The 19,512-nt window shown below is 40.3% G+C and overlaps 1 protein-coding gene across 6 annotated transcripts in view; it reads right to left on the reverse strand.

The window, feature by feature from the left end:
- The window catches only part of SRGAP2 (SLIT-ROBO Rho GTPase activating protein 2), a 115,450-nt gene that overhangs the window by 30,005 nt on the left and 65,933 nt on the right, over positions 1-19,512 (reverse strand). For 4 of the 6 annotated variants that reach the window (XM_030000403.2, XM_030000401.2, XM_030000407.2 and 1 more), the window contains 7 exons: positions 17,378-17,593; positions 16,352-16,480; positions 11,390-11,614; positions 9,618-9,719; positions 8,531-8,728; positions 3,748-3,832; positions 963-990 (listed from right to left, as the gene is read on the reverse strand). In XM_030000403.2, coding sequence (XP_029856263.1) covers positions 963-990; positions 3,748-3,832; positions 8,531-8,728; positions 9,618-9,719; positions 11,390-11,614; positions 16,352-16,480; positions 17,378-17,593 — 983 coding nt within the window. The remainder of the gene's footprint in view (positions 1-962; positions 991-3,747; positions 3,833-8,530; positions 8,729-9,617; positions 9,720-11,389; positions 11,615-16,351; positions 16,481-17,377; positions 17,594-19,512) is intronic. The other 2 variants (XM_030000405.2, XM_030000402.2) reach the window with 1 other exon arrangement.

Here is a 19,512-nt window from a genome sequence, read left to right on the forward strand (position 1 = left end):
CTGTCAGCTTTGCTTTGCTGTAAGGAATGTGAAAAGTAGTAATGACTCCAGATCAGTAGTAATCACCTTCCTTTTGTTAACAAGGCAGGATGATGCACAGCCCCTACTCCAGATCCTCGTGCCCAGTGGAGCCCCTTGAATCCATCAATTTGGAGATGGAGATTTGTTAAGTTTTATAAAAACCCCATCAGGAGAAGCTTAGTTATGGTTCTGCGATTGGTCCTAATTATAAATGAAAAGTTTATTCTCCACGACCTCTATACTGCTGCAATCCAGTTCCATGGCAGAGAGCATCAACAGGATAAAGAGTTTTCCGATTAACGTTACTCAGCCCTGTACACCAACCATGTGGATAAACCTGCAGAGTCACGGGCCCATCTCCCTTACAGAAATACAAATGTGTTTATAAAAATCTTAGTTCGAAGACTACTTTTCTGGCTAACAGTGCCAAATTAAACAGTTTCTCACACCTGCCTGTCCCCTTCCTGATCTGGATTAAATGCACTGGTGCAATCAAAAGTGCAAGACCTCCATCTATCTTTTTTTTTTTTTTTTTTTTTTTTTTCTCCTTTGGTTATTTTTAACCCCAGCCAGTTTCCCAACCCGTTGCTACAGGCAGCCCTGCCAGCAGGTTTACGGTCACAACTGCGGCAGCTGCACAGGGCAGCAACAAGCAAGGAGAGATGTTAAGCAGGCACTGCATCAAAAGAAATATTCATTACTCACCTGACCAGAGGTTACTAAAACGTATGTATAAGCTGTGCCACTACCTTGCGCTGATGTAGGTAATAGCGATGGTATTTAAAGCCATATTAACTAGCACAAATTTGCTTATGTTTTAGCTAAATGAATATCTTTTTCTAACAGATACATATCCTGGGCTGGTAACTGATCTAGAATGGCAGTGACCAATCTGCATCAGATTTTCCTTAAAAAAAAATGATCCCCTGAGCCACACCTACCTGGCAAGGGAACAGTCAGTCCGTTGACCTGTTAAGACAACAAAGAAATACAGCATTAGGAGGAAGGAATGGGATAATACTTTCAAAGGCTTTGTAAAGCCAGTTTCGGAAGGAGATGGAGGAGAAGAACCATTGGACAGGGAGGGGGCAGCTCTGGAGAGCCAGACAGTGGCTGCCTCCCCGAGGAGCGCTGCTGGGGAGACCACCGAAGCCCATCCCTGCTGGCACAGCTCCGCCGTGGCTGACCAGGAAACGCAGCGAACAGCTTGGGCTGCCCAAGGACTCTTTCTTTGGAAAGTATTGTTTCTGAAAATTAGTTCCCTGTGCATTCTAATTGTTGACTTCTGCTGCCAAAAAACTGGGCTTGTCAACCTCTCCCTCCCTCCCCCTTCCCAGGGGAATTGGTGGGGCGAGAGATTATACTTTATAAAGCCACTTAGTAAGATTGAAAACATTCACAGATTTGTTAGCCCACAGACTGAATGTGCTGGCATTAAGCTATTTTGGGAGACAGACGTTTAATGATATTTTCCACAACCATATTTATAAAAACGTTCCATTAACTTGCACTGAGTTTGCAAGGAAGCGGCCAAGCTAACGACTACTACTAATGCAGGCATCATTTTAAAATAGCACAACAAGGAGTAAGAGAGACAGAAAACTAGTTTGTGCCTTTGGGAATTGTACAGGCCAGATCTTTTGCTGGTATAGATCATCATCAGTGAAACCATACTGATTTACAACAGCTGAAAATCCACCTTCCCTATAGTTGTCTTCCTGCTCCTGGGGAGATGGCAGAATGAACGAGGGAAATGTCTAATTGCTGATGGCTGACAATTAGTTGAACACATCTCGATAGCCACTTTCCTCTCCCCACGTAAAGCCAAAACAGTGCATAATTTACATGAAAATGTTATTCTGAAGCAGAATTTCCAGCCATCTGTCCCATTTCCATCATAGAATATTCATATATATAAATTACATGGCTGTGGCAACATCAAGGGGCTTCTACATTAGGGTGACAAATATGTACAGTAGGCAGGGACATAATTACTTGTAGATACGAAGACTTGCTGCTATTTTTATTACTGGAACTTGTCATCTTTAGATTAAGGTAATTTGCAAGAGGACTAATAAATGTCACCTGAGGATGGGCAAAGAAGAATAAAAATCGTAACAAAAACATGAATTTTCCAGGGACTGAAGACACGCAGCTGTATGCACGTTTTTCAGTAAAGCTTCTAACCATGCTCCAGGGACTTGTGAAAGGAATTTTATTTGCCCATTTCCCAATTAAGTGACATTTTATGGATAAGTCTAGGCACAGTCCCCAGTTTGTACCATTAACCTGCTAATGTGGTTTTGGAGATGAAATGTACCTCCCTTTCTCAGCTCCTTTTGATCTCACAGATGACAGAAGTGATTTTTTTTTTCAGAAGCTGCAGGAGCTCACCCTGACACACACTGGGTCCCTTCACAGAGTGACTAAGAAAGCTCTGGTTTGCAAAGCAACCACAAGAAAACAGAAGCAGCCTTTAAATCTACATAGCAATACAGAAATCGCATTTAATTTCCTCTTCTTTTCCCCCCACCACAGCTTGAGATGGGTTCAAGGGGCAGGCAGGTTAAGAGGAAATAGGTCTTGGTATGCAGAGGTCAGCTATGATCCAGGAATGTGATTAGTCACAGGGGCAGCATGGGTGTCATTTGGAGATATTTAGAGGCAGAAGAAAAATACCCTAAGGACATAGATCTTTGGCTTCATCCACCCTTTCTACAGGACAGCTGAAGAGACGAGCAACTTTAAGCAAGAAAGCTCAAAACGATGGCAACATCCTTTCCATACCTTCTAGTGGTTTGGGTCTGATAAACGTGAAACTCTTAATTACTGTAGCAATAAGTATTTTATTTTTATAGTGCATTTTTAAACTGAAAGCGGAGCACTTCAAAGACCACATGCTGTTTAAGTTTTCATTCAGAAGATTTGCACACCATAAACTGTGGGGAGTCCAGTTAAGTTACATATCAAAACACAAGCCCTGCTCCAGCGTATAAACCCAGGAACGAGTTGAGCCATTTTTCTGACCTGACATTTAGACTGTTAAAACCTTCTCCTCTGCAAATACGAGGCAGACAGGTTTCTATGGAAACTTGGATGCATAGTTTAAGTGTGTTTGGCCAACAGGATTTGCCCATACCATGAAGGGAAAGAAATCTTCCTTTGTTCTGACACTAATAGCAAACGCATATTCAATTCTGGCTGCTGCCCTTTGCCTAATGCCCTCTAGATAGGCAACATATTTTACATACTCTGAAATTTGTTTGTTATTCTCCTAATAAAAGCTTGCGCTCAATTGAACCTACAGAGGTGAGAAGCAGCTAAACTACCATGCAAATGAAACTTCTGACCAGCCTAACAAGGCAGTACTTCTCAACTCATCAGTAAACTGTAAATCACAAGGTTTACCCCAGTACAGATTATTAAGTGAGAAGCAGAATGTGAGTGTACGGGGAGAGGACAGGATGAACGAGTGGGCATATGCTTCATTTTAACAAGTAAGTGATGCACATTAGTGATTCATTAAGCATTTTCTGTTCACCATTAATCAAGCAGCCATGTAGGTCATTTGGCTTCTCCATGATGCAGATCAGAAAAATAAATTCATAAAACATGAGTACGTCCACTTTGCATCAGTAATCCAAGACCGCTACACTCAGTCAGCTGACTAATTCAGTAAGTGCAATAGCTTGGCTAATAGCAGTGACGAGTGGGTCGCAGACTCACTTTCTCCCAGGGTCTTCTGAAGAAGGTCGTGTTTGGCTTGGAGCTTTGTTATCAGGTTCCTGCCTTCCAGATACTCCTTCATTTTCTGTGAAGGTGGAAAAAACCAAGATCATGAGTGGACATTTAACTTCTCTGACTGCATCTTTAGGTTACTGGATTCTGAACGTAATCCTGAAGTACAGAATTACACTGAAATTTATGGTGCTAAGGATGAGCTAAGTCCTCCTGGTTTATATACTCAGGCAAATCTGAAGCTTGTCCATACGTATCTGCAGTGCAATTTCTATTGTTTCACTGTGGAATCAGCTGAATGTTTGGCATCTTTTAAGACATCTGAGAAGCTGTCATGCATCTCCCCTCCAGACAGGGTGAAATGGAAATGCACTTCCCTCGCACGTCACAGGCAACTGAATGAGCAATCTGTTTTAACAAACTAAAAGGCTGCTACTGTGCTTATTCTCTCACTTAACCTCTCTCACCCCACTTTAGTTGTCAAATAGTGTGTCTGCCTCCACGCTGGATGATACACAGGGTTGCAGGGGGGGCACAGGACAAAACAAATAAAGATATTATTTAAGTTCAGATTTGTTCTCTCGGTGAAATATTATACAATCATGCAGTCATTTTTCCCACTTCCTTCTGATTTTTCACAGCTCTGCAAATGCTGGGTTTTTACAGCTCTTTCATCTCTTATTTTGCAGTTCAGAACAGCATTATTTATCTTCACTGTGCTGCAGCACATAAAATACTCTGCTGTATGGTAGCTGTCCACATTATAATTAGGACATGTTTACACTCAAAAATGCATAAATAGCACATAACTATTAAAATACCACAGGCCATTCTTTAGATATGAGATATTTTAAAAATTCAGCTAGCAAAATGAACACAAAGAAAGGATTCTCATTTAATAATGAAATGTTTCAGTTCTTGTCCTCAGCCTTCCCCCATTCTATCCACTTTCTTCCAGTTCTGCTTTGGTATTGCCAAATTAGACTGCAAATCCTTAAGGTTAAAACCAGTATTTTAGCAATAAGAGTGCCTGGACCCTGCTTGTCCTATGCAGGTCATAACAACGGCAGCCTCTGTGCAAGGTGTAAAGAACTAAGGAGTAGTATATACATATACATACACTGTGGCAGTACTGAGGGTGGGGGGAAACCTTCCAGGAGCTAACAAAGTTTCCACTGCAGGGTCTCCAGCAGTAGTGTGTACCCACGCAACAGACAAAAATGGCTGAGCTGGGGCTTTAATTAACTGCCAGGAGTTTGTGTTTCATGTTGCTTTGGTTGACAACATTGGAAGAAAAATTTCACAAGAATTAAGTCCCTTCGGAGAATCTCAGCACTTCCTGCTTCCTATGCTAATACTTCAACTTTTTGTTGTTGTTTTAGAAGAAAACAGGAAGCATGATCACTGCGGCAAAAAAAAATTCACCATATTTTTTTTAATTTCCCTGTAGAATCTGTTCGCTATGCCCCAACTATGTATTTTGCTCAATCAGTTAAATTTTCACATCAAATTTTGACAGAAGAAAACATGAAGAGGATAAGCTGCAAAAATAACTGGAGAATATGAAGTGGGAACTTGAGGATAAATCTGTTTCTGGGAGGTGCCAAGCTCCCTGTCTCAAAATCATGATCAGGTAAAGAGACAGAAGGGCTAGAAGGCTCAGCTTCAAATAGCTCAAACAGCAGCTTAAAGATCAGCAAATCAACTTGATTTGGAAAAGTGTTAAGCTTCCCTTTGAAGCAGATATAAAAACTTAAGCTCAGCCTACTGGTAGCTGTGGTTCAGCGCAGGGCAGGCGAATTCCCTGAGCAGGGCGGGCAGAGGCACGCTGCTGGCACTCGCAGATGCTCTGGCTGATCGCTCCGGCTTTGAGGCATTTGCGGTGGTCACAATGAGAACATCGCCTGCCCGCAGACGAGTACCGGGGATTGTTTTAAAGGAGAAAAAGAGAAGGTTCCTATCCAGTGCAGTATTTCATGCGTTCTTTCTACTTCCTCATGCCTAACATTCTGTACCCTGCCTGTTACAAGTACGCTTATGAAAAAAAAAAAAAAGTAATTTCAAAATAAGGCTTCAGGCTTTTTTCAATGAATTACAAAGATCCATGCATTTGATTTCTGGCTCAATAAAAACAGTCAAAAAAAATATCAAACTACAGGAGAACTCTTAAGGATTTCATTTCTGGCAGAGCACAGCTGGAGTCAGAGTAAGTACAATCAGACACAAAGCAGTAGAAACATCCTCAAGTCACGTTACTTCTGCATTGTAAAAATTAAGAGGTGAAGATCTGTTGTCAGCCAGAGACAGTAAGCATTTTTACACCTACCATCTCCTCAAAACCATGCAACTTTGACACCCTCTCTAAGCCCAAAGTCACTGCAGTATTTTTCCAGTGAGAACCAGTTGTCAGGTGGCATACATAATGAAGCGAAACGCAAACTAGACCGTATCTTCCTGCCTTGTGGGAAAGGAGATTTTATGCTTTTGAGGCTATAAAGAAAAACAGTTTCTGCCACTGTCCCACATCCTTAACTGTCTCCCATCTGGAAAGCCCAGCAATTTTCCTCCCTTCCTCCACCCCGCAAGAACGACTTCAAACTAGGCACTCGATTGAAGGAGCGGGTGAATCAGATCCCCGCTCCCCTGCGCCCCTGCTAGAAACTGAACGTGGGAACAGTGGCACATTGACACAACCAGCATGACATTTCTGTGGGATCGATGAGCAGAGGAACTTTATATAATACTTACCCATGTCTTAAGGCTTTGGTAATAACAAATTTACATTAATTTTTAAAGCACTTCGCACAATGAGCATTGTACTGGGTTTTAATCTTTCTAGAGGAAAAAATAACATTTCGACAAAGAGCTAAAATTATCCCATTTTAGAGGTAAAAAGAATCAAATCATTCATTCCCCTCTTCACTTCTCAGGTAGGGCGGAGTGCCAGCTGTATTACAATTAGCAGTAGGATTTCAGCTCTGACAGGCATCCTCACGCTAGCTCCGATTTTGCTGGCTCAGGAAGCAGGAGTGTAGCCATGGCAGCGGCAGTACCCTCCTGCCAGGCACCCAGGACACATCCCTGGATTTCAGCTCCCTGAAGTCACTGCTTGCTTCCTTGCTTTAGCTACCTGCATTAGCTCAGTGCTAAGTCAATCATCATTCCTATGCTTTTCACTGACACGGGGAAGTTTTAAGCTTCTACTCTGCATACAAATCTTCCTTCAAAGCCCTAACAACAGAGCCATCTCGGCACCAGCGTGCGATGATATGCCTCTAGTGGAAATACAGCTTATACCAGCATAGAGATACTACAGTCAGTACTCCTTCAATTCAATTCCCATGGTGGCATCACTATATTTACCTAAGAGCTCTGCCTAGCTAGCAATGCAGTACGTGGAATTTCCAACTTGAGTGACATAGTAATATGGAATATTCTTTCAAATTAGTATTTTTTTTCAGTTCATAGCCCTCAGCATTTAGCACATTATAAGGAACGAGGGGATTTAAATCTCTATTCTGCACCACAGTGTTTTTTCCCCCTACACAAAGAATGCCTCGCCCATATTGCTGCACAGCTCTGCCCTCAGTCTCATTAACAATCATCTGACCATTTTCTCATACACTGAAAAAACTTCTCATAGATTCAAAGCTTGAAATCCTTATAAAGGATATTTATAAGTCTGGTCAATAGTAGATCAATCAAGCATCTGATTAGGCTGGTTAAAGAGGGCCTCCCTGTAACAGCTTCGTTCTGTTCATAGTTATTTTACCCACGTTGTGCAGGACATGACAGGCTGCACCTCTGCTTACTGAAATGGCTCCGCAGTCCTGCTGGGACCTCACTGCTCTGCAGCAGGATATGAACACGATGAAATGGAAAAATATTACATCCAAATAAAGTCCTGGGTTCAGTCTCCTATTTGAACTTACAATAGTCCCTCTCTAGAGAGGGAATGCTTAGAGTTCAATTAAACATCATTTTTCTAGTTTCATAACCCTGGGCAGGGTGGTCAATCCCTTCTTAATTGAATCAGTTTCTCCACCCACTTGTCTCAATAGCCAGTTTCACCTTCTACGAAGGCTTTTTCATTTTTGTAAGTCAAGGCCCAGCAGAAACCATCCTGCCAGCTAGTGTAATTTGCACAGAAACTTCAGGCTTCTAATAAGCAAAACCATTCTTGGAAGAGGATTGTAAAGGGCATTAAGTATAGCAAAAGATGCCCAAAGGAATGACAAAGTAACCAGGGTAAGAGGTATGATTTTCATCTGCTATTTTGAAATATTTTTAAAATGGAAATGAATTCAACAGTTTAACATAAATCTACTTAGGAAAAAAACATATAGTCTGGTACGAAATTCAATATAAAAAGCTCTTAGCATCTTGTAAAAATGCATCGACTCAATTAAAAGCTTATGTGAGCTGAAATTTTAAGATGATAATAACAAAAATATGAAAGAGCTAAACATTCTTTTAGTTTGTATTATTTTTGAAAATTGATATTTACAAGCTATTAAGTTCTTTCTCAGACAATTCCTTTTTAGATGCAGAAGAAATCAAATTTTACACAACTTATCCACATCAACAAAGGTATCCCAATATATTTGTAAAGAATTCAAAGCACCCATTTTTAAAACCTAACATGCTTACTCTGCTTGTCCAAAATCAATTACAGAAGCATTTTTGTAAGATGATAGCATCATTTTGCACTTTCTTGTGAGTATAATTCTAAATACGTTATACGTGCTCATACTGGAAATTAACTCCTTACTGTGAAATAGAACTGCTCTGTCTCCTGCTGGTTGGCCCGTCTCTTGGCAATGCTCGGTTTGCTCATGAATGTTTCCGAGACAGTGGATTTAACAGACTCCATAGAGTTGCTGTACTGAAAGCAGTCAGAGACATCAAAGTCCTCTATCGTGACTATATCCTGGATTGTCTGGAGTGTAGCTTCCATAGTCTTCTTAACCTGTCCAGCAAGCATAAGAGTACTTAAAAAATGAAGACAGCATGTTGCAAGTAAAAAACAGAGTTAGTAAGTACCCTGGAGCATTTCACTAATAAACAGATATTACTGGTTTCACATCCTGTGTGCCATAACTAAGGTGCAAGTTTTGTTTATTAACAGCACAGTCCATATAAACAAAGGGCTGGCAGCACGCAGAACCTGCCAAGAGTAGGAAAACAGTTGTGATCTTACAGGCTGGGATAAGGAGGAGATGTAAGGCAATTCAACCTCAAAGCAAAGTGCTGGAACAAAGATCTTATAATCGTCTTCTGTAACTACATCTACTGGGCATCAAATGTTAAATATTAAAAACAGGACTTTGCAGCACTGTAAATTTTTACTGAAGACCAGAATCAACTTCCTAGACATAAAGGAGTCGCAAATTTTGCCCAAGGAGGATTAAAAATTCTTGAACACAGAGGTGCAGATTAGGTATTTTGACCTGTTCCCAAACAAATGCCATGGATCTAGTCTTCTCATCTCAGATGACCAATTAACCAAAAATTAGCTCTTACCTTAGGTTAGGCAAACTCACTGTCTTCACTTCAAAACATTAAATTCCTCTTTTTCTCTTAGCTATCCAAAATACAACTTTTGCAACATAGCCAGTCCTATCAACTTAAGGATGGGAAAAGAGATATGTGGAGGTATTTTAAAGGATCCTCACCGCACACCCAGCTTTCATGCGAGATCACACACTAATGTACTGCTGGTCTCAGCTGCCTTATTCTGGAATTTTACCACAAGTCTTCATAAAAGAGGATCACAGCAACTAGATTCTTCCTTAACTAGTCCCCACTCCCCACTGGAAGTGGTAAGAGCATTGTTGATTTTTGGTTGATTAACTCACCTCTTCATTTTCAATCTTAAGCGTAGATAATCTAGACTGCAATTGCTGGCACCTCTGCACTAACTCACTCTGGACTGGTTGTTGGGCACATAGCTGCGACTCCTGGAAGAGAAACAGCACTGCTTTTAGAGGGCTAGGAAAAAAACCACATAATCAAGAACATTGTGATTACTTCATTCAATTATTACAAGCAAACATCTTCCAAAGTGCTTCATTTTAAAACTTCGTAGCCCTGGATTTCAACCAGTGGAAAGGTCCCATGTTCTACCAAACATCAATATCAAATTCCTGACTGTATTGAAAAGTAAGCAAGAGAGAGAATATGAACATCAAAGAAGAACTAGAAAAAATTAGCTACTTTCCAAAATGTAAGCTCATCATGTGTTTTGAAAGTCTGAAGGTGCTTTATTACAGATATTAGGTTAAATCACATTGCACATCAAGAAGAATTTGGTTCAATGTATTAGCCAGGCATCCTGGGGCAGGGTATGAGTGGCTGAGCTTGCTCAGCTGAACTACCTGTACACTGCAGCAACAAGTACGATTCACTATTTGATAAATTCAGGGTAGTCGAAATAAAAAAAAGACCAGGCTAGAGACCTGTCAAACATGCCAGAACTGTGGACTTCCTCGTACTGTTAAGAATTAGTCTTCACTATTTCACAGCATGAGGCAGCTTTTCCTTCTAGTTGTGTTTTGTTGTTGTTTTTTAAAAGAAAAACGCTGACCTCATTGTGTAAGGCTATTTTTTAAAGACAGAAATTGGAATTGGAGCTTTATCACACGCGTGCACGTACGCCATCATATTCAATCTGCTACACACAGGACCATTGCAACAAGACTATCAGCTTGCATTTATAAACACTCATTTGGCCTCGAGAAGAACCAAGATAAATGATTCGGCAAATGTGAGCTGTTAACTGAATGACAGTCTGCAGGTAATTCTTTTTCTTCCCATGATATTACAGGATACAACCAAAGCACAGAAAACCCAAGAAACGTCATTTGCAGTCTGAGGGTTTCACTTAAGAGGGAAGAGACAAGGAGGAGCCTCAAGCAGCGATTGTAATTCTTAGACCAAAAGAAGAGGCTGGCTGCAAGAGACCATCCTTACAGTGTTTCCTCAGTGTTCAGGATAATCTAGAAATCCAACCAATTGACCTAAATTATTACATTGTACATGTGTTCCCATTTAGAACCGGTTTCAGCTTGTGCGACTTTAAACAGTTCCCAGATGAGTAACCACATCTTGATAAACCTATAAAGAGAGAGATTTTCATTGCCAAAAATGAAAGTCCCCTGACCGCCTTGTCTCACAATGAAGATGCATAAAGCACCACTATAAACCATTTGTGCTCTAAGATTACACACTCAAATGCCTCAAAACACAGCATTTAAGTTTCTTATTTTGTTGCCCCTTCAAATCTCTAATTTCAGAGTCTGTCTCAGGGTGCAGGGGTTAACTTGTGGGTTGAATGAGAAGTTAAAACAGTGTTTCCAATCTACATTTAGTATTATACCTAATTAAGCATTTTCATCTTCAGTAGCTTTGATAGTCAAAAAGTGAGAGTCAGTTGTATTCAGACATCTGTGCCATGAGCCTCTGCTTAATCTTCAAATCAGCTCCCTTTTCCAAGGCTCCCTTCTACCTCCCAAAAATAGAGCCAAACAGGTGGCCTTTTAGTGGGTCTATCTATCAAAGACGAGGGAAGTAAACAGGCAAAGCTGCAAGTGTTTACAGAGCTAGAGCCAGAGGAGGAATATAAACTGACCATATCACCCATATGCGGCTGAAACTCGAACTTCATGGGCGGACAGAAGACATTGTTGTACATCTCCATCAGGCGCTGCTTATCACTGTTGGCATCCAGGTTCTCAACGGCGTTTTCAATGGCATCCAGACCCTCATGCTTTGACTGCTCCAGGTTTAGCTCAGCAGACAAGAATGTCCTGAGAGCTCTGTTGAGGCTAGCGTGGTATCCCAGGTCACAACACTGCTGGAAAAAGACACACAATTCCATATGAATAAGCGAAGAAATTCTGTAATGGAAATTAAAATGTTTCCGAAGCCAGAAGTTATATAAATGGATAACAAGTCGTGGATATTTATCATCTTCTGGGTACCAGAGCAGTCTCACATCTCTCATTGAATGCAGAGGCATCTTGACTAGGGGTCCTCAGAGTTGGCCCTGAACAGAATTCTCAGCCTCTAATCCCATACAAATATCAACATCATGTTATAATTAGTCTCCAAGACAAGTACAGCTTAAACACTTTGCAGAGTTCTCATGGAGTACTGGAGAGTTCACTTAATGCTGTTAAAAAAACAAAAAGCAACCTGGAAATGGGTATGTTCAGTGTATTTCTCTGGATTTTTACTTTCAGGGGCACTGATTCCCATTGAAAACACTCCAAAATCCTTAAATAAAATTATTCAAAGTAAGAGGGAAACAATGCACTAAAGTACTACCCAGAGAAACAAGACACAGGATTTGGATCATCTGCAAAGGTTAATCTGCATCTAAATTTTTCCACCCAAGATAAAGAAAACTGTTTAATTCAGTGTACTTCAGGAAGCAAGAACATGACCTGTACATCACAGGCATAAAGAACAGAGAAATCCAAAAAGCAACAAGCAATCAGTTGGGATGACTTCATTGCTGGGGTGAAACAGAAAAGCAAAAACTTTCAAGCAGAAAGTGGTCGTGGTCAAGAATTTCCTGGCTATTACTGACAGCAGGATGATGTCACTGGAAGACAATCAAGCAGCTTCATCTCCACCATGGCTGCACAGCCAAGTCTTAATGTTTCAGAAGGGAGAAAGGCGCTTTTCATTAGCTGATCAGAAACAGCCTGAATTTTTCAGACATCTAATAAAGTGAGTAAGGAGCCCACCTTCTTGGAATTACAAGCAAGATTACATACGCTAGGAGAATATCCAAAAAGAAAGAGACCATCTGCTTGATTGCTGTGCTGTTCTGTAAGCAAAATTCACATGAAATCTCCTCCTCACCCATCATTTGGGTCTCATCACTGTCATTGTGTGCAAACGCAAAAAAAAAAAAAAAAAAAAAAAAAAAGAGGCGGGGAGAAGGAGGGGTGGAGGGAGAGAGAAGAGAGCAACTACTGGACCATTCCCTGCTTTCACAGAATTTCTGTCACCAAGTGCTGCTAGATGCCTGCCTCCTGTGCCAACAAGCTGTGGCAGGTGTGGAGTCTTGTAAAAAGAGCTGCAGTTGCTGGTTAGGCTGGAGGCAGAGAATTAAAGGACATTACATTCAATCAGAAAGAACAAAAACTAGCCAAAAAAAACCAAACAAAAGACGCTTGATTGAGAATTTGCACGTGTGGAGGCAGTCTTGGATCAACAGCCACTCAAAGCTACTGCTCTTTTGCATGCACATTACAGTGCCATCCTCTGCAGTAATTTGGGGAAAGCTAGTCCAAGTTGGGCCAACAGTCCAGCCAGGATTAGGAGCAGCTCAGATTTAACAGGAGCAGTCACTCCTTTTCCCCTCCTGCTGTGGGCCAGACAGTTGCACACCCACCCAGGGCGACCAGCTTGTTCTCCCTGCGCTCGCTCTCCTCCAGCACACATCTGCGTCCAGAAGGAAAGCTCATCTGCTGCACAAGGGGAGCTCGCTGGTGGGACTGGGAAGTCAAACGGGACTTAATATTTTACACCCCACCTCACTTAGCAGCAGGACTACATTAAGACAGCAAAGTTTTTTAGCTTTATGTTATTGAAGCCAGTGACAGGAAACATTTTTCAGCCCACTCCCCCACTTTAACATTTTAAAAAGTCCAGCGCACCATATTTATAAATGTATCAGTCTTGTCATCCCTTTTCTGGGTTATATAAATGTTTGATGGAATCGTTCCCCAAGGAAATCAATTTTTTATAGGAATTTAATGATAACTCATTCAAATTCACTTCTCAACATGACAGCTGATTAACCCTTTGCCAGATAGCAGTTTTCAAACAGGCCCAAAACAGAAGATTTAAGGAGAAAGAACCCTTTGTTTTAAAATGCAATTTACATTTGGAAGGGAAAGTATGAGATCCTGGAGTAAGCAGCAATAGTACACCTATTCGTAGAAAAGCAAACATTAGGAATGACACATACACATGCGCTTTTATCTTTTTTAAAATTCTGTCCTAGTGACCCTTTCGTAAAAATGAGTTAATACAAACTTCCCCATTACTGTAATATTTCATTAGCATCAAAGAGCTGTCTCAGTCCCCAAAGTCAGGAAATTCAAAACTACTGGGCTATGTCAGGAACAATTTATTGCTCTTAACTCATGATGAAGAATTAACTCACTGTTATCCTTCCATGCACATTGGAGGGGGAACACAATGTATTGTATAAACATGACAAGTTTAATGCTATTTGGCCTAACACAATCTACTTGTAAGTAACTTTGAAGATTGCTTTTATATTATATTTCAAAATTCAATATCATCAAATGATTAGATCAAGGAAAAGAATTAAGACCTGGCTTAAAAATCACATTTTTATTTAAGTCAGACGCTTCAGATAACCATCACTGGTTATAATTGTTAATTTTCGATCCTTCAGGATCAAAGGCATTAGTAAATCCATATTCCCTGCGTCTCAACAATGAGATAACTGAATTCCATCTCCTGTGCTCCCAGGCAATCCCACGTTTTTCTTCTGCAAACAGAGCAGATAGTACTTTTCTTTTAAAGATTATGAGAACTTGCAATGTAGTGTTAAATTGAATGCTTCAAGGAACACAAGGGGGTTAACATGGGCATGGACTCACCCAGAGTCACGATGGCTCCTCTCTAGGAACAGTGACAAATCCACGTACTGCAGAAGCGTGGCTTCTTGTCTTGCACCACTGCCTACCATGCCTCAGAGACGGCTGAGACTATCTAGTGAGAGAAGCACTTCCTTCAAAGCTGGATAACCTACATTTGTCAATGTACTACTTGAAAGATCTCAGGTCTGTGCTTAAAAATTGTTACGGGTTTATGAAATCCAAATGGATTCTTTACTATATACAACTCATGAAAATGTACTGAGAACAGTCTGTTAGCAGAAAACTGAACCAAGCACATTTGCAGTATTTGGGGGAGGCCTTACAGATAGGATTTTAAAAGAAAAAATGAAGACAATTGAATTATGCTGATGTCAGTGAAATGAATCCCTATCTTGTACATTTCAATATAAAAATACATAGACAGGTATAATTTGTTAAAAAACCAAGATGGCACAATTCAAGTTAAGCAAATGTTAACCAAAAAAGGTCTCCTAAACAGGCAGCAGGTATAACTGAAACATGCCTTTTCAGTGCAGCAATTTTGCAAAACATGACATTTTTAAATAACAGTATTTTTCAAAACCATCTAGCACTGACAATCCTGACCTCCAAAGGACAGGTTTAAATAAATACCTACTAGAAGAGCACTTCATGTGATTTTATGATCAGCTGAATAAATGTATTATATATACTGTTAGGTATTATAATAGCTGACTAATTAATAGTGATCTGAGTGCTCTTTATTGCCTGTGTCTAGAGACACTTCTGCTCATTACTCCCCCCTCCTACAAAGAAAGTTCCCTTCAGGCTTTGCAGTTGAGTGTTTCTAATAGCGACGGCAGTGTGCTGTCCTTGGCAAGCAGAGTAAGATCAAGCAACAGTCACTGACCCAGACACAACATGTTCAGTGCATTTGGTACTCTAGTTCTGCAGGTTGAAGTGGGTAGTTACGTGTTTGTGCAAAAACTCAGGATTCCTAACTGGCTTCTCTGAGTTTTCAAAAAGGAGAGATTTGGGTTTTTCTGTTGTGCATTTTACTAAAAGCAGAATTGATGCCCCCTGAATACTGGGGGCATCATTCAGCTGCAGAACAGAGAGCTTTCAGGCAGCTGGCAAACAAGCTCCCTCCACCTTCTGCTCCATTACCCAGTTTCTGCAGAGAGCATTCTCATTCTAAGGAAATGGGGGACGGGTTTCTATAGCCAGTTTATTTCTTTGTTTCTTTGCGTAGACAGAGAGATGGCAGAGTGGCAAGCAGTGGAACCTCCATCACTGTTGACACTCCTCTGACACCTTTCAGAACTGGACTGAAAGTGCTCTGCAGTCCCAATGACAGAAGAAATGCATCAAGTCGCTGTAGAGCTGGCGGTCGGGGTATCAGAGAATGGAAGGTCTAAAAAGCAGGAAGGTTCAAGCCTCTTGTGAAATATGCTAGAGAAAGCATTAACCTTGAAATATATGGAATTTTTCAAAACAAGTTAAAAGCAGCTTTAGAAAATGCTTCTGTCCTTGATTTATTTTACCAACTGGTATACTGTTTCTCCAGTTAACATTCTTTTTTTAAATGTGCTTCTGAGTTATAGTTTTTCAGGTTTGCTTAAAATAGTAAATAGAAAATGTCAAGCAACAGTGTGATACTGAAGCTGAGTTTCATTTTAACTAAGCAACTCCTCCTTCTACACATTTCAATGCCAGGTTTCTTGTGCAAGCTTCTGTCTGTGCAACAACTCTGACTTAGCTATCTAAGAAAAGCTCACTTAACAGCTTAATGACCAATTATCACGCCTGTTGTCACCCTCTGAGCTGCCCATCCAAGACCATCATTCCACAGCTGTACAGAGGTTACTAGTTGTGCTGGTATATAAGATGTTGAAAAAGGAGAGGCACATGTGAGGGTTAATGGCAATGATATTCATTGCAGGCACCCAAGCAGCAGCACTTACATCAATGAGATCAGACAGGTCATGAATGTAATACTTGAATACAGATGCATTGGTGGCTTCCAGGGCTAGCAGATACTCATTTCTTGCCTTAATAGCCTTCAGTCTGTTTTCTGTGTACTTTGCTTGGCGCTAAAAAAGAACCAAAAACAGAATACATCTTAAAAAGGGGTGCAGCAGGAGTAATAGCATTCTTAGTAACACCAGAGAATACAGAACGAATCTTACTCTGCTCACAGTTTTTGTTCATTTGGATTCCAGTTTTATCAAGACTCAAAGACTTAGATTTTAGATCAAGTATTTAGATGTTTTTAAGCATTACTATACTAGGTAGCTTTGCATTTAAAGTCTTCTCTTAAAATAGGGTTGGAGAAGATTAAGGGAAGAATGAAGGAACGAGGTGGGTTTATGAGGTTATGGCCCAGCTCCAGCACTACCAGAGCAGCTGCTAGAAGCCCACAGGTAGTCTGCAGGCACCCCACCTCTTCCAACAGAAGCTAGGCCTAAACTTGGTCCTTCCAGAGCCTAAATCAATCCAAAAATAACTCTTCACTTTCTATTGGCTTGAATCTTAGCGCTGAACTGCTCAACTGACTGACCGATTGCTAAGGCAACTGGTTCTGCCCATGAAGTCAATTTGGGACTGCATGTCTCCCTGTAGCACAGGTCAGATCTTAAGCTGGCGTGACATGGTAAACAAAAATATTGTACTCTGTACAAGAAAAAAAAAAAAATGTTAACCATGACTTCCAAGAAGGCAGTTGTTATTTTCATACTCGAACTTCGTTTTAGCTTTTTGTGCCATGCCTGTATAACCTGGGATAATTCAAAATATGTATCTGATTGTCCTAAAAGAAGCCTGCTGCTAGCTTTTGCCTTTCCTAAATCTGAATGTTTAGAACTTGTAAAAAACTGACACTTGCATTTGAATATCACAAAGGAGGGAACTCAGTAGCTCCTGTGTTGAACTACTGCAAAGGTCCCCTCCTCGAGCACGCTACACAAGTAGTAGCAATGCTATGGAAGTACCTTCTCCTTCATTTTCTCTATTTTTTTGACAGAGCTGCGTCGAACATGTTTTTCTTCAAACTTGACATTGGAAGTTGAGTCAGGGGACCGTGGTGTCTGCTTGTCCTCTTGTTTCACCGACTTCCCAATCTGCTTTTCTTCTTGCTTCTCTGCCTCTTTCAGTTTGCTCTGAGCACTAATGCTGTCAGCATTGTACATATGGTAGGTTTTCATAACCTGCAGAAAATGACACACAAGAGTCAGAGAGCACCACAGTTCGATTTGCTGAGGAAGAAGTGGGTTTACCTAACCGACAAACTAGGCATACAGATGTTTTGCCTTACTTTATCTGCATGACGAAGTCTTAGGGAGAACAGTAATAGATGAATCTGGAAAGCTCACAGGCTAGGAGGGAGTAAAAAATCCTAAGAAAGAATTCACATGCTGTGACACATTATTTTGTAATTTGGCTAATGCACCCCCCAAAACTGTAGGTTTCTTTAACATAAATATCTCATAACAACTGTCCATCATGTTAATATTAAATGCAAGATATCGTACTAACTAAGCAAAGGAATTTGGACAGTGACCAGCAAGTCAGATCTGGTTGCTAGTTCTGAGTTAGAAGTACCTAAACTGGGAAAATACTCAGGGAAATTTCACATCTCAAAAAAGCATGACAGAAGATGCACAAATGAAAGTGTGGCTCTCAAAATGAATCTGAAATCAAAGTGGATTATTTTGCAGCTGCTTCTTTGTTTAACTTTGGCATGCGCCTTCTTGTACGATCCAATAAAGGAGTCATAAAAACCAAAAAAGAGATACAGACTAAATCTAGCCTCCTTACTATTCAAAGAAAATTATATGCCAACGTTGGAAAATGACAGGTTTTCATCAGCAGGTAAGGTTTCAGAAGGGATGCCTATCAGTCTCTCATCTGGATGAATCAGTCCTTTAAATATCACAAGTCTTGAGGAACTGTATGGAAATCAATAGTCTGAACACAATGGCTGCAAAAGCAACTCAGGTTCAATTTGTTTAAATCAAATTTGATATGTAAAAGTACTTCTGTTCACCTTATGTAATAAAAATACTAATAACAGAGTGTGGTTCTTTTGCTCAGGGAGACCTGGGCCCTGTACTATATGGACAACTTCTATTATAGCACATTTTTTATACTTAAGTATAGATAAATATCCCCCAAAGTAAAAAAAAAAACCAAACAAAAAAACAACAAACATTTTTTTCACAGGATATTCATGTCTAGCTTTGTGTTAAGAAAACAGAACCAAAAAACCGCAAAGGACATAATATATAAACTAGCTTTTTTTTATCCACAAATGCAAAGCAATTCAATCCACACACCAAAGCAAACATTATTATGATATAATTTTGATAGGGGGCCAAAAAATGCACAGTTGCATAAAGACACCCCGATAGTATCATTCCAGCATTAATAAAGACCCTACTTGCAAATCATTTGATTTATTTCAGATGAAAACCCATTTATACCTATTTCCCCTTAGTTTGAACCATAACATAATTTTACGTAAGTAGGATGCATGCTCTCTCTTTATGCAGTGATCAGCATAGGTTCTTAGATACAAAGAGACGTTGTATTTAAACATGAAAGAGAATGTGAATGCAGCCAGTATTAAAGACAGACTTTCTGAATAATTTACACACACACACACACACACACTTTCAGCTCCTGCATATGCTTAGACTATAAAGCAGGCATTTATAATAATAGATGCAAAGTAGTTTCTTTTCCTCCATCACTGAAAGTGGAACTGGCAGAAAGCAAGAGAAGCAGAAAAAGAAATCACAATTTTAATTCTTTTATCCTACTGACGGTGCCACGTTGGCAACCACAAGCTCTGCCTGCCCCACATTTGGTGATGGGGTCACTGTTGACTCACTAGTGCCTGCTGAAGGCAACAGCACAGTCAAGGACTGATTGCACAGGACAATTCAGGACAAAAACTTACAGGTTATAGCAATCCTCTACATTTTCTCTGTGTAGGGAAACTAAAGACTATGTCCATATCCATTTTGTCTGAAAACAGGGATTCTGCCAATCCTTTGGATACCCAGCAGAACAAGAGGTGGAAGTATTTCTAAAAGTATGAATAAAAGCAATCCCACCAGTGATT

The sequence above is a fragment of the Aquila chrysaetos genome, chromosome 24, assembly GCF_900496995.4.
Source record: "Aquila chrysaetos chrysaetos chromosome 24, bAquChr1.4, whole genome shotgun sequence".
Lineage (NCBI taxonomy): Eukaryota > Metazoa > Chordata > Aves > Accipitriformes > Accipitridae > Aquila > Aquila chrysaetos.